The 13,568-nt window shown below is 37.4% G+C and overlaps 1 protein-coding gene across 3 annotated transcripts in view; it reads left to right on the top strand.

Moving 5' to 3' along the window:
- Window positions 1-13,568, top strand: part of SLC41A2 (solute carrier family 41 member 2) — a 156,802-nt gene that overhangs the window by 66,194 nt on the left and 77,040 nt on the right. For all 3 annotated transcript variants that reach the window (XM_034934374.3, XM_034934375.3, XM_055096070.2), the window contains exons 5-6: window positions 3,033-3,177; window positions 5,772-5,918. In XM_034934374.3, coding sequence (XP_034790265.1) covers window positions 3,033-3,177; window positions 5,772-5,918 — 292 coding nt within the window. The remainder of the gene's footprint in view (window positions 1-3,032; window positions 3,178-5,771; window positions 5,919-13,568) is intronic.

The following is a 13,568-nucleotide window of genomic DNA, read 5'->3' as shown; positions in this document are numbered from 1 at the left end:
CAAGCAATTCTCCCACCTCAGCTGGGATTACTGGGGCGCGCCACCATGCCCAGCTAATTTTTGCATTTTTAGTAGAGATGGGGTTTCACCATGTTAGCCAGGCTGGTCTCGAACTCCTGACCTCAGGTGATCCACCTGCCTCAGCCTCCCAAAGTGCTGGGATTACAGGTGTGAGCCACCGCTCCCGGCCTGTTTTATAGTTTTTATTATAGAGATCTTTCATGTCTTTGGTAATTTCTAGGTCTATCTTATTTTACTTGTAGCTATTGTAAATGGGATTACTTTCTTGATTTCTTTTTCAGATTATTCACTGTTGGCATATAGAAATGCTACTGCTTCTTGTGTGTTGATTTTGTATCCTACAATTTTACTGAATTTATCAGTTCTGATAGTTTTTTGGTGGAGTCTTTAGGTTTTTCCAAATATAAGATTATGTCATCTGCAAATAAGGATAATTTGACTTCTTTCTTTCCAATTTAGATGCCCTTCATTTCTTTCTCTTATCTGATTGCTTTAGCTAGGACTTCTAGTATTATGTTAAAAAAACAGTGGTGAAAGTCTCTTTCCTCTTTTAAATATCATTATTGTATTAGAGATGTCTAAGATCTTTTTCAGCTTGAAATTGTAGAAATCTATGCAGGAGTAATAATCAAAACATTTAACAACCAGTAGAGTTGTTAAATATATATATAAATAATATATAAAAATAATATAAATAATATATAAAATTTGAAAATATATTCCATTTATTTTTAAATACCCTGAACTCTTACAAAGTAATATGAGTTGTAGTATAAATTATTCGTCAAATTATCCTAATAATTTCCGTCTCAGCTTTTCATTTTTCCTCCCATTGTTAGTCTTCACTTTTCCTTTATCATCCTCTCTCCCTGCAACTGTCAGTCAAGATGGGAGTCAGACATGGCTAGGGATTCACTGATTCTAGTTGCCATAGCCCAAAGCCTGTGTCTTTATGTGCCTTACTCCACCAAGAATGTGTGAAGAACAGGGAACCCCAACCAGGCCCCTCAGGACACACCTGGTACCAGCCAGTGAGGCAGCAATTAGTTGAAGCCCAGTCACAAGTAGACAAAAGTGAGAAGAAAAGAAGATGGAGCGGTGGGGGTAATGGTTGGGGGAGAGGGTTTTTTCTTCCTGAGGCTTCTTCTGCCAACACTTGTGAAAGAGTAGATGATGAGTGTGGGGAGGGGAGTAGGATGGGCTGGCACAAGCCTCCTCTGCCTGGAGACTGGCCATAGAGGGTAGAAAGAGAGAAGGGTAGAAAGCACAGACGAGGCCCACACTCCCACTTGCTCAGGGGTGTGCTCTTCTCACTGTTAAATGGAGCCCCAGGCAGATCGCCTGTCACAGATTTCTTCACGATTGTACAGAATGGCCTTCTGGACCAAATACATACATAAGTAGTCAGATAAAGCAAAGTCTCCAGTCCCACATGAGGAACTGTTGCCTCACCAGGAGGGACGTGTCCTGTACCAAACATCTCTTCAGGCCTATGGCCCCTGTTAACCTTCACATCTACTACTTGAACCCAGACTTTGCTTTCTCTTGGGTACAATTAGTCATTTTTCAGTTAGTCATTATTTTGCATATTTCCAGAATAGGACTTCCTCATCTCAGCTGTGTGCTTTTATTTTCTCAGAAATTGACAGATTTATATATACATATATACCCACCATGATGTCTGCAGTAGGCTCTCTAGCTCTGTGTTCCAATGTCAAGCCAGACAGGACTTGGAATCATAGTGTTAGAATTTATATTATAAATTAATTTTACTGCTTTAAAGTGTAATTACATTACTTACTAACCAGAATGAAAATCCTGAAATATTTTAACTGCTACACTCATCATGGTGCTTATTGGTTTGAATCTCAGCTCTGTATCTGTGGATGACATCCACAGAAGCTGTAATATTAATACAAGATCATGGGGCTGGAGTCCAGGATATATGGTCTCTTTAGTCCTGGCTCTTCTGTTGATTTACTATGACTACTTCAGGAATTTTTTACTTGGAGCCCTCGATTCCAGCACATGGATTGGCTTCAGAGAGTCCATGAACATCAAGAAATTCTACTCAAAATACTGAGTGCCTCTGTGTTTGCCTAGAGAAAGAGAACTCTATTCTATAGAGTTTTTACCAGATTGTCAAAGGAGTCCATGACACAAACTCAGCTAAGAGTGAGTGCAATAGATGATTCTTGTAGGGTTTCTTTTAGTTCTGACATCCTATTAATCTGAGGCTGAGTTAGCGGTGAGTGTTATTTCTTAGTGGCAGGTTTTTTTTATTGTTGCTTTGTGTCAGCACTGTGGAAAGCAGTTTATATATTTATATAATTAATTTAAATCATAAAGTTTGAGGTTATTGTGGTCTTACTGATTAGGAACTGAAATTTTCATAGCACTAATCACAATTGTGCTTATTTGTGAGGTTATTTTCAAATGTTTGTCTCTCCCACTGACCGAGAGCTCTGTGAGGGCAGGGAATAATCTACGTTGACCACTGCTGTAGCCCAACACAAAACATAGCACATTATACATACTAGAATCTAAATAAATACTCCTTGAATGAATGAGTTTAAATAATTTGCTACAAGATTAAGTGCTAGAACCAGGAGTCAAACTCCTATCTTTCTACTATAAAATCCAATCTCTTGCCAGCACTACCTCTAGAGTCAGACTTCAGATGTGTGGATTGGGTACTTCTCAGTCTGAAGGTGGCATTTTCTTAGGTGATCTATTAATTATACCATCAGCATCACTTGGGGTGCTTGTTAAAAACAGATTCCTGGACTCCATTCCATACTTGTTGTCACCAGATCATCAGAGCAGTTTGAGAACCCACCATCTTAGGGAATATTAAAACCAAAATATAGTAACTACTCTAAAAGGTAATGTAGCTCAATTATTACATGCAATACTTTTTTTTACTTTTTGTAGTAATATTTACATAATCAAAATGTTTAAATGTGTTTTTAAAGTGAATAATTCAGTTGGATTTATGAAAAAAATTTTAGGTTCAGGCAACAGTAGTGGGTTTTCTAGCAGCTGTGGCAGCAATTATATTGGGCTGGATTCCAGAAGGAAAATATTACCTTGATCATTCCATACTTCTGTGCTCTAGCAGTGTGGCAACTGCCTTCATTGCATCTCTTCTGCAGGGTAAGTGAATTTATAAATGTCTACTCTATAGCCTTTTACATTTAAATGGTTTATTTCTTAAGATGACTATTTTTATTTAAATGATACCTGTTATGAAAACAACAGAAAAAAACATATCTACAAACTTAAAAAATGCCTTATTTATTCCAGATATATTTACATTTCATTATTTATAAAACTTAGTGTAGAACAGGCTTTTCTGAGGTTGTCTCCTGGCCTTGGATACTCCGTTATAGTTCCTCAAAAAGATCAGGAAAATCGCCTAGACATTCATTTGTTTCTGTAAGTTAAATAAATTGGGAAACTCCTTTCTGGACATCATGCAGGGGATTTACTAGCTTGTCACTTGAGTAACAAGTGTTCCAGGAATTCTGCGTTTCAAAAGTCATCCTCTGTTGAAATTTTTTTGTTTCAGATTTCAAGAAAAATTTCTTCCCTGTTTCTGTGGCAATACAAATATAACCTTATACTTAAGACAGCATATTGTTGGCTATAGAATTTTAAAGAGCCAGAAGGTTTTAAAAATTAACTACTTTAGAACTTTTATTTGGGTTATTTTTCTTTATATTTATTCGTATGAACTTTACACTAGAGAATTAGCTTATTGTGGAATCACAATCATAAAGACTTTGTTCTTTTTATTTTATAATTGCCATTTTCTTGCCCTTATATCACCAGCAAAGTTTAAAGTGGATTATTGTCATGTTAGGTGATCATACAATGCAGCTAACTTTTTTGGCTAGGTTCTGGGAATTTAGGGAATCTTATTAAAATTATGACTCGACTTCCAAAATATTTTCAAGCATTTTGTTTTAGTAGTTTAATTGTATCGGGGTAGTTTCTTGTCTTCACAAAGAATTACTATAGTTGAATGGAGTTAACATTGACCAAAGCAGAGTGAAGTTAAGCTATTGGAAAATTAAATTGTTGGTACAAAAAAAATTATGCCATCAGCATGCTATTTTTTTAGGCTCATTTGCTTCTTTTTTCTTTCTGATTTTATTTCATTTAGAAAGTGTTATTTAAAATTTTTTAGTCTAACAAGTATTTGAAAGCTTTTCAAAACTACCCAAAATTCAGAATTTTAAAAAGTATTTGTTTAAAGCTTCTTACTTTGAATAATGTGTGTTCTAATTTTATGATAACTTGACCTTTATAAGCACTTTAGTATATGTAAAGTAGAAACTCGTAGCCATATTTGTAGGTGAGAAAACTTAGGTAAGGTGACTTGTCCAATCTCATCAACATGTTACCAGCTGAATCAGAACTAAAACACGTTTCCTAAGTCTTAGCTCTTTCCACTGGACTATGATACATACAAAATATTTGTTTTCAGTTGAAAAGATATAGATGGTACTATGTATAGGAGAACTTCCCATATACATCTTCAAATGTGCTGATTTTGGGAAAAGATTCTAAGCAATTACATCTTGCTTGATTATTGCATAATGTATTTTTTTTAAAAGTTTTCTGCTATAGCTTTTTTTCTTTTTCAATGATATTATGGGAAAGGTAAGTCTAGTAATTTAAAAAGCCTCCAGGATACTAAAATGTAAGGCACTGTTTGATGCAAGACAAAAATTCTGCTTATTAAAATTTTGGCTTTAATAGGTAGAGTAAAAAACACTGGGCTAGAGTCACAAGCTATGTGACTTTAGGCGAGAATTTAAGCCCTACTCTACAGGACCTCAGTTTTATTATCTATAAGGTGAGTATGCTGGAACAAAAACATTTAGAGTCATTTTAACTCTAAAAGTGCTGTGAGATTCTGTTACTGTTTTTCTCCATAGCCATATTTAGGCTTTCATATTGATTTGTGGTTAGCACATTTAAAGTTTTCTCTTTACTACATCCTCTTAATGAGTATCTTGGTGTGACAAAATCTACACAATTTAGAGTGGATATAAATGTTAATAGTTTTATCCCATTTGTATAATTTAAGAAAATTAGGATGTAAAAGTACAAGTACACAGTTAAATTTTCATCTTCTATTCTCTCGTAGGTTTATAGACAGAAACTTCAGGTTTAAAGAATATCTTTTACAAAGACTGTTTCTTGTATTCTGGCCTTCAGTGTTTTAAAATTTAATTATGTCCTGCTGCTTAATACTTCAACGTCTTTAAATAATAAAATGAAATAAGCATTTCTAGCTGCCATATGTGAACAAATCTGGTTTTGTTGGCCTTCTTCCCAGTTGTTGTACATATAGATATGACTCACCTTTTTTTTTGATGTTTTCATACTTTATTTGAGGGTTAAAATTAAAACCTTTGGATTCAATACACACAAATACATTATATCTAAGATATACATGTCACTAAATCTGAAATTTTAGCTTTAACATAATTTTAGTAGCTTTCAGGCCTCTAAATACAACGCTGAACTTCTTAAATTTTCTATGATCCCCACTTGGAGTTTGTTGAAAGGCATTTTGCCAAAGCGTTAGAGTAAATGTTTTGTTTGCTTTAGTCAGCTTATCTAAGCAGTCTAACTGGAATTGATATGCTGTTTTTCTATCCTACACATTTTGGTATTTGGGGGATTGATTTTCTTTAAATCATAGCCTAAAAAGTAATGAACATTCTTTCTTCTAGGAATAATAATGGTTGGGGTTATCGTTGGTTCAAAGAAGACTGGTATAAATCCTGATAATGTTGCTACACCCATTGCTGCTAGTTTTGGCGACCTTATAACTCTTGCCATATTGGCTTGGATAAGTCAGGGCTTATACTCCTGTCTTGGTAAGTTGATTTAAAACTAAATATTGTGTGTTGTCTCAAGTCTCTTTAAATAAATATTGTTGCAGCAATGCCATGAATCCATGGTAGCCTTCATTTGCATTAGAACTGCTGTTGAGGCTGATTAGGATAACTGTCATTTGTTTTATACCTACTATGTGTTATGGTTCCCACTTTCTTTTTTCTCGTAGAGTTTAAAACTCTGTAAAATAAGGATTATCATCTCTAATTTTAGATGAGAAAAGCAAGGATCACAGAAGTTATGTATGTTACCCAAGTTTATACAACTACTAGTAAAAAAGTTGAACACAGGCTTATCATATTTTGTGATTTCTGTCCTTTCCTCTAAGTGTACAGCAGCTAGGAGTCAACCTGCAGTGTTCTCTGTATAGAACCATCTCAGAATATAAGCTTATAAGTGGTACTTAAAATTTACCAATGGAATGTTTTTCCCCATCAGAAACCCACACCAATAAGTAGCTTCATGGCAGTTAACAAAAGGGAAAAAAAAATCACCACAAAAATTAGACTGAATGCTGTATAAAGTTGGAGCCATATATGTAATTCCTGATAAATAGTGATAGAGTATTTATGGAATCTAATGAGTAGTTTTAATGCAAATTTGTGTTCTGGAAATGGTAAATAAATATGATTTGTGAGCGTTGATGACATGCTAAAAGTTCATTGTGGTTTTATTATTTTTAGATGCCAAATTAAGGAAAACAGAAACTTACAGTAATACAAGAAAAAAACATGAGTATATAAGCCAAGCCAGAGGCAAACATTTATTCACAAATCCTCACATATGTTCATGGATTCTATACAGATTTATGGTGTACTTTAAAATAAATCTAAAGCATGTTTCGTTTGAAGAAGTAAGGGTCTCAGATATATGTTCTTGAAATAAAGAAAGGGCTTTAACCAACCAAAGGCAATAATTTTCTGTGACTTTTGGAGACATCAAGGAAGCTTCACTTAGCATATAAAATTGCCTGAAGTTATTTAGTGAGTGGCATAAAAACAATATTTAATAAGACTTGGTGTGTATGTTCAAGGAATATTTCTCTCATTTAGAAGATAAGGTTGCATACACTTTAAGTGAGGTATAAGACAAGAAATGATCAATGGCCTAAATGTAAGCTCTTGTTCCCAAAGGTCTTGGCTTTTTTATGTTGTTGTGCAATTTGCAAAGAATGATACATGTTTAAATATATTAAGGACAACACTTAATTCCCTTCCCTCCCACTCAAAAAAAAAGCACAGGAAGTGAGTTATGTTATTAAAGGGATAATCTTAAATTTGCTCTAATTTGTATTGTTTGGATGATAAATTGATAATACTTTAATTTAGAAATAGATGCTGAAGTCAGGGATTAAAATATTAGCTTATGGCTAGCATTAGAAAATGTGGCTTAATATTCTTCTCCTACTCTACTAAACTCACCCACACACTCTCAGCCAGACAGTTGGACAACTTGTAGTCCTGACCCCATAGAATAAGCTGTTAACTGTATTGGTGAAGAGAGACTGTCACTAATAGGCTGTATCTCAAAAGAGAAAGCCAGTAACAGCATGAGTTAGGCATGAGTTAGTGCCCCTTTCCCTAGTATTACTAATTAGATAAGTCTCTCCCAATTGGAGGAGGAGGAAAGAGAGAAGAAAAGAGGAGTAGAAGAGGATAAAGGGTTATGTCTCAATATCATTAAAAGGACAGAAATTCTATGGGTTTGCCCAGGAACATAGAGGGTGGGGGTAGGGATGGAGGGCTGGTAGTGGTTCTGGGACAGGTTACCCTATATACATAAAAAATACAGGTATACAGTTCCAAGATGGCCGAATATGAATAGCTCCAGTCTACAGCTCTCAGTGAGTGACGCAGAAGATGGGTGATTTCTGCATTTCCAACTGAGGTACTGGGTTCGTCTCATTGGGACTGGTTGGACTGTGGGTGCAGCCCACAGTGTGTGAGCCGAAGCAGGGTGGGGCACTGCCTCACCAGGGAAGCGCAACGGGTCAGGGAATTACCTTTCCTAGCCAAGGGAAGCTGTGACAGATGGTACCTAGAAAATTGGGACACTCCCGCCCTAATACTGCACTTTTCCAAGAGTCTTAGCAAACAGCACACCAGGAGATTATATCCTGCACATGGCTTGGCGGGTCCCACACCCATGGAGCCTTGCTCACTGCTAGCACAGCAGTCTGAGATGGAACTGCGAGGTGGCAGCGAGGCTGGGGGAGGGGTGACCGCCATTGCTGAGGCTTGACTAGGTAAACAAAGCGGCTGGGAAGCTCAAACTGGGTGGAGCCCACCACAGCTCAATGAGGCCTGCCTGCTTCTGTAGACTCCACCTCTGGAAGCAGGACATAGCTGAATAAAAGGCAGCAGAAACTTCTGCGGACTTAAACGTCCCTGTCTGACAGCTTTGAAGAGAGTAGTGGTTCTCCCAGCACAGAGTTTGAGATCTGAGAATGGACAGACTGCCTCCTCAAGTGGGTCCCTGACCCCCAAGTAGCCTAACTGGGAGACATCTCCCAGTAGGGGCCAACTGACACCTCATACAGCCGGGTGTCCCTCTGAGATGAAACTTCCAGAGGAAGGATCAGGCAGCAACATTTGCTGTTGTGCGATATTTGCTGCTCTGCAGCCTCCGCTGGTGATACCCAGGAAAACAGGGTCTGGAGTGGACCTCCAGCAAACTCCAACAGACCAGCAGCTGAGGGTCCTGACTGTTAGAAGGAAAACTAACAAACAGAAATGAATAGCATCAACAGCAACAAAAAGGACATCCACATCAAAACCCCATCTGTAGGTCACCATCATCAAACACCAAAGGTAGATAAAACCACAAAGCTGGGGAGAAACCAGAGCAGAAAAGCTGAAAATTCTAAAAACCAGAGCGCCTCTTCTCCTCCAAAGGATCACAGCTCCTCAGCAATGGAACAAAGCTGGATGGAGAATGACTTTGATGAGTTGACTGAAGTAGGCTTCAGAAGATTGGTAATAACAGACTTCTCCAAAGTACAGGAGGATGTTCAAACCCATTGCAAGGAAGCTAAAAACCTTGAAAAAAGACTAGATGAATGGCTAACTAGAATAAACAGTGTAGAGAAGACCTTAAATGACCCAAAGGAGCTGAAAACCATGGCATGAGAACTACATGATGCATGCACAAGCTTCAGTAGCCGATTTGATCAAGTGGAAGAAAGGGTATCAGTGATTGAAGATCAAATGAAGATTGAATGAAATGAAGCAAGAAGAGAAGTTTAGAGAAAAAAGAGTAAAAAGAAATGAACAAAGCCTCCAAGAAATATGGGACTATGTGAAAAGACCAAATCTACATTTGATTGGTATACCTGAAAGTGATGAGGAGAATGGAACCAAGTTGGAAAACCTCTTCAGGATATTATCCAGGAGAACTTCCCCAACCTAGCAAGGCAGGCCGACATTCAAATTCAGGAAATACAAAGAACATCACAAAGATACTCCTTGAGAAGAGCAACCCCAAGACACATAATTGTCAGATTCACCAAGGTTGAAATGAAGGAAAAAATGTTAAGGGCAGCCAGAGAGAAAGGTTGGGTTACCCACAAAGGGAAGCCCATCAGACTAACAGTGGATATCTCAGCAGAAACTCTACAAGCCAGAAGAGAGTGGGGGCCAATATTCAACATTCTTAAAGAAAAGAATTTTCAACCCAGAATTTCATATCCAGCCAAACTAAGCTTCATAAGTGAAGGAGAAATAAAATACTTTACAGACAAGCAAATGCTGAGAGATTTTATCACCACCAGGCCTGCCCTAAAAGAGCTCCTGAAGGAAGCACTAAACATGGAAAGGAAAACCCAGTACCAGCCACTGCAAAAACATGCCAAATTGTAAATACCATCGATGCTATGAAGAAACTGCATCAATTAATGGGCAAAAAACCCAGCGAACATCGTGATGACAGGATCAAATTCACACATAACAATATTAATGTTAAATGTAAATGGGCTAAATGCCCCAATTAAAAGACACAGACTGGCAAATTGGATAAAGAGTCAAGACCCATCAGTGTGCTGTATTCAGGAGACCCATCTCATATGCAGAGACACGCATAGGCTCAAAATAAAGGGATGGAGGAAGATCTATCAAGCAAATGGAAAACAAAAAAAAAGTAGGGGTTGCAATCCTAGTCTCTGATAAAACAGACTTTAAACCAACAAAAATCAAAAGAGACAAAGCCATTACATAATGGTAAAGGGATCAATTCAACAAGAAGAGCTTACTGTCCTAAATATATATGCACCCAATACAGGAGCACCCAGATTCATAAAGCAAGTCCTGAGAGACCTACAAAGAGACTTAGACTCCCACATAATAATAGTGGGAGATTTTAACACCCTACTGTCAACATTAGACAGATCAACGAGACAGAAAGTTAGCAAGGATATCCAGGACTTGAACTCAGCTCTGCACCAAGTGGACCTAATAGACATCTACAGACCTCTCCACCCCAAATCAACAGAATATACATTCTTCTCAGCACCACATTGCACTTATTCCAAAATTGACCACATAGTTGGAAGTAAAGCATTCCTCAGCAAATGTAAAAGAACAGAAATCATAACAAACTATCTCTCAGACCACAGTGCAATCATTAGAACTCAGGATTAAGAAACTCAAAACCGCACAACTACATGGAAACTGAACAACCTGTTCCTGAATGACTACTGGGTAAATAACAAAATGAGGGCAGAAATAAAGATGTTCTTTGAAACCAGTGAGACCAAAGACATAACATACCAGAATCTCTGGGACACATTTAAAGCAGTGGGTAGAGGGAAATTTATAGTACTAAATGCCCACAGGAGAAAGCAGGAAAGATCTAAAATTGACATCCTAACATCACAATTAAAAGAACTAGAGAAGCAAGAGCAAACACATTCAAAAGCTAGTGGAAGGCAAGATATAACTAAGATCAGAGCAGAACTGAAGGAGATAGAGACACAAAAAAACCCTTCAAAAAATCAATGAATCCAGGAGCTGGTTTTTTGAAAAGATCAACAAAATTGATAGACCGCTAGCAAGACTAATAAAGAAGAAAAGACAGATGAATCAAATAGATGTAATAAAAAATTATAAAGGGGATATCACCACCAATCCCACAGAAATACAAACTACCATCAGAGAATACTATAAACACCTCTACGCAAATAAACTAGAAAATCTAGAAGAAATGGATAAATTCCTGGACACATACACCCTCCCAAGACTAAACCAGGAAGAAGTTGAATCCCTGAATAGACCAATAACAGGCTCTGAAATTGAGGCAATAATCAATAGCTTACCAACCAAAAAAAGTCCAGGACCAGATGGTCCTCATACCAAAGCCTGGCAGAGACACAACAAAAAAAGAGAGTTTTAGACCAATATCCCTGATAAACTTCGACACAAAAATCCTCAATAAAATAGTGGCAAAACGAATCCAGCAGCATGTCAAAAAGCTTGTCCACCATAATCAAGTTGGCTTCATCCTTGGGATGCAAGGCTGGTTCAACATATGCAAATCAATAAACTTAATGCATCATATTAACAGAACCAATGACAAAAACCACATGATTATCTCAATAGATGCAGAAAAGGCCTTTGACAAAATTCAACAGCCCTTCATGCTAAAAACTCTCAATAAACTAGGTATTGATGGGACATATCTCAAAATAGTAAGAGCTATTTATGACAAAGCCACAGCCAATATCATACTGAATGGGCAAAAACTGGAAGCATTCCCTTTGAAAAGTGTCACAAGACAGGGATGCCCTCTCTCACCACTCCTATTCAACATAGTGTTGGAAGTTCTGGCCAGGGCAATCAGGCAGGAGAAAGAAATAAAGGGTATTCAGTTAGGAAAAGAGGAAGTCAAATTGTCCCTGTTTGCAGATGACATGATTGTGCATTTAGAAAACCCCATTATATCAGCTCCAAATCTCCTTAAGCTGATAAGCAACTTCAGCAAAGTCTCAGGATACAAAATCAATGTGCAAAAATCACAAGCATCCCTATACACCAATAACAGACAAACAGAGAGCCAAGTCATGAGTGAACTCCCATTCAATCTCTTTGCATCAAAGAGAATAAAATACCTAGGAATCAATCTCAATTGCTTCAAAGAGAATAAAATACCTAGGAATCCAACTTATAAGGAATGTGAAGGACATCTTCAAGGAGAACTACAAACCACTGCTCAACGAAATAAAAGAGGACACAAAGAAATGGAAGAACATTCCATGCTCATGGATAGGAAGAATCAATATCATGAAAATTTATGGGGATGCCATTCCCATCAAGCTACCAATGACTTTCTTCACAGAATTGGAAAAAACTACCTTAAAGTTCATATGGAACCGAAAAAGAGCCCACATTGCCAAGATAATCCTAAGCCAAAAGAACAAAGCTGGAGGCATCACGCTACCTGACTTCAAACTATACTACAAGGCTAAAGTAACCAAAACAGCATAGTACTTGTACCAAAACAGAGATATAAACCAATGGAACAGAATAGGGCCCTCGGAAATAATACCACACATCTACAAGCATCTGATCTTTAACAAACCTGACAAAAACAAGAAAGGGGAAAAGGATTCCCTATTCAATAAATGATGCTGGGGAAACTGGCTAGCCATATGTAGAAAGCTTAAACTGGATCCCTTCCTTACACCTTATAAAAAAATTAATTCAAGATGGATTAAAGACTCAAACCATAAAAACCCTAGAAGAAAACCTAGGCAATACCATTCAGGACATAGGCATGGGCAAGGACTTCATGACTAAAACACCAAAAGCAATGGCAACAAAAGCCAAAATAGACAAATGGGATCTAATTAAACTAAAGAGCTTCTGCACAGCAAAAGAAACTACCATCAGAGTGATCAGGTAACCTATAGAATGGGAGAAAATTTTTGCAATCTACCCATCTGACAAAGGGCTAATATCCAGAATCTACAAAAAACTTAAATTTACAAGAAAAAAATCAAACAACCCCATCAACAAGTGGGCGAAGGATATGAACAGACACTTTTCAAAAGAAGACATTTATGCAGCCAACAGACACATGAAAAATGCTCATCATCACTGGCCATCAGAGAAATGCAAATCAAAACCACAATGAGATACCATCTCACACCAGTTAGAATGGCGATCATTAAAAAGTCAGGAAACAACAGGTCCTGGAGAGGATGTGGAGAAATAGGAACACTTTTACACTGTTGGTGGGAGTGTAAACTAGTTCAACCATTGTGGAAGACAGTGTGGCGATTCCTCAGGGATCTAGAACTAGAAATACCATTTGACCCAGTGATCCCATTACTGGGTATATACCCAAATGATTATAAATCATGCTGCTATAAAGACACATGCACACGTATGTTTATTGCAGCGCTATTCACAATAGCAAAGACTTGGAACCAAGCCAAATGTCCAACAATGATAGACTGGATTAAGAAAATGTGGCACATATACACCATGGAATACTATGCAGCCATAAAAAAGCATGAGCCCACATCCTTTGTAGGGACATTGATGAAGCTGGAAACCATCATTCTGAGCAAACTGTTGCATGGACAGAAAACCAAACACTGCATGTTCTCACTCATAGGTGGGAGTTGAACAAAGAGA

Source organism: Pan paniscus, chromosome 10 (genome assembly GCF_029289425.2).
Source record: "Pan paniscus chromosome 10, NHGRI_mPanPan1-v2.0_pri, whole genome shotgun sequence".
Classification (NCBI taxonomy): domain Eukaryota; kingdom Metazoa; phylum Chordata; class Mammalia; order Primates; family Hominidae; genus Pan; species Pan paniscus.
This window is presented reverse-complemented; position numbering and strand designations above follow the sequence as displayed.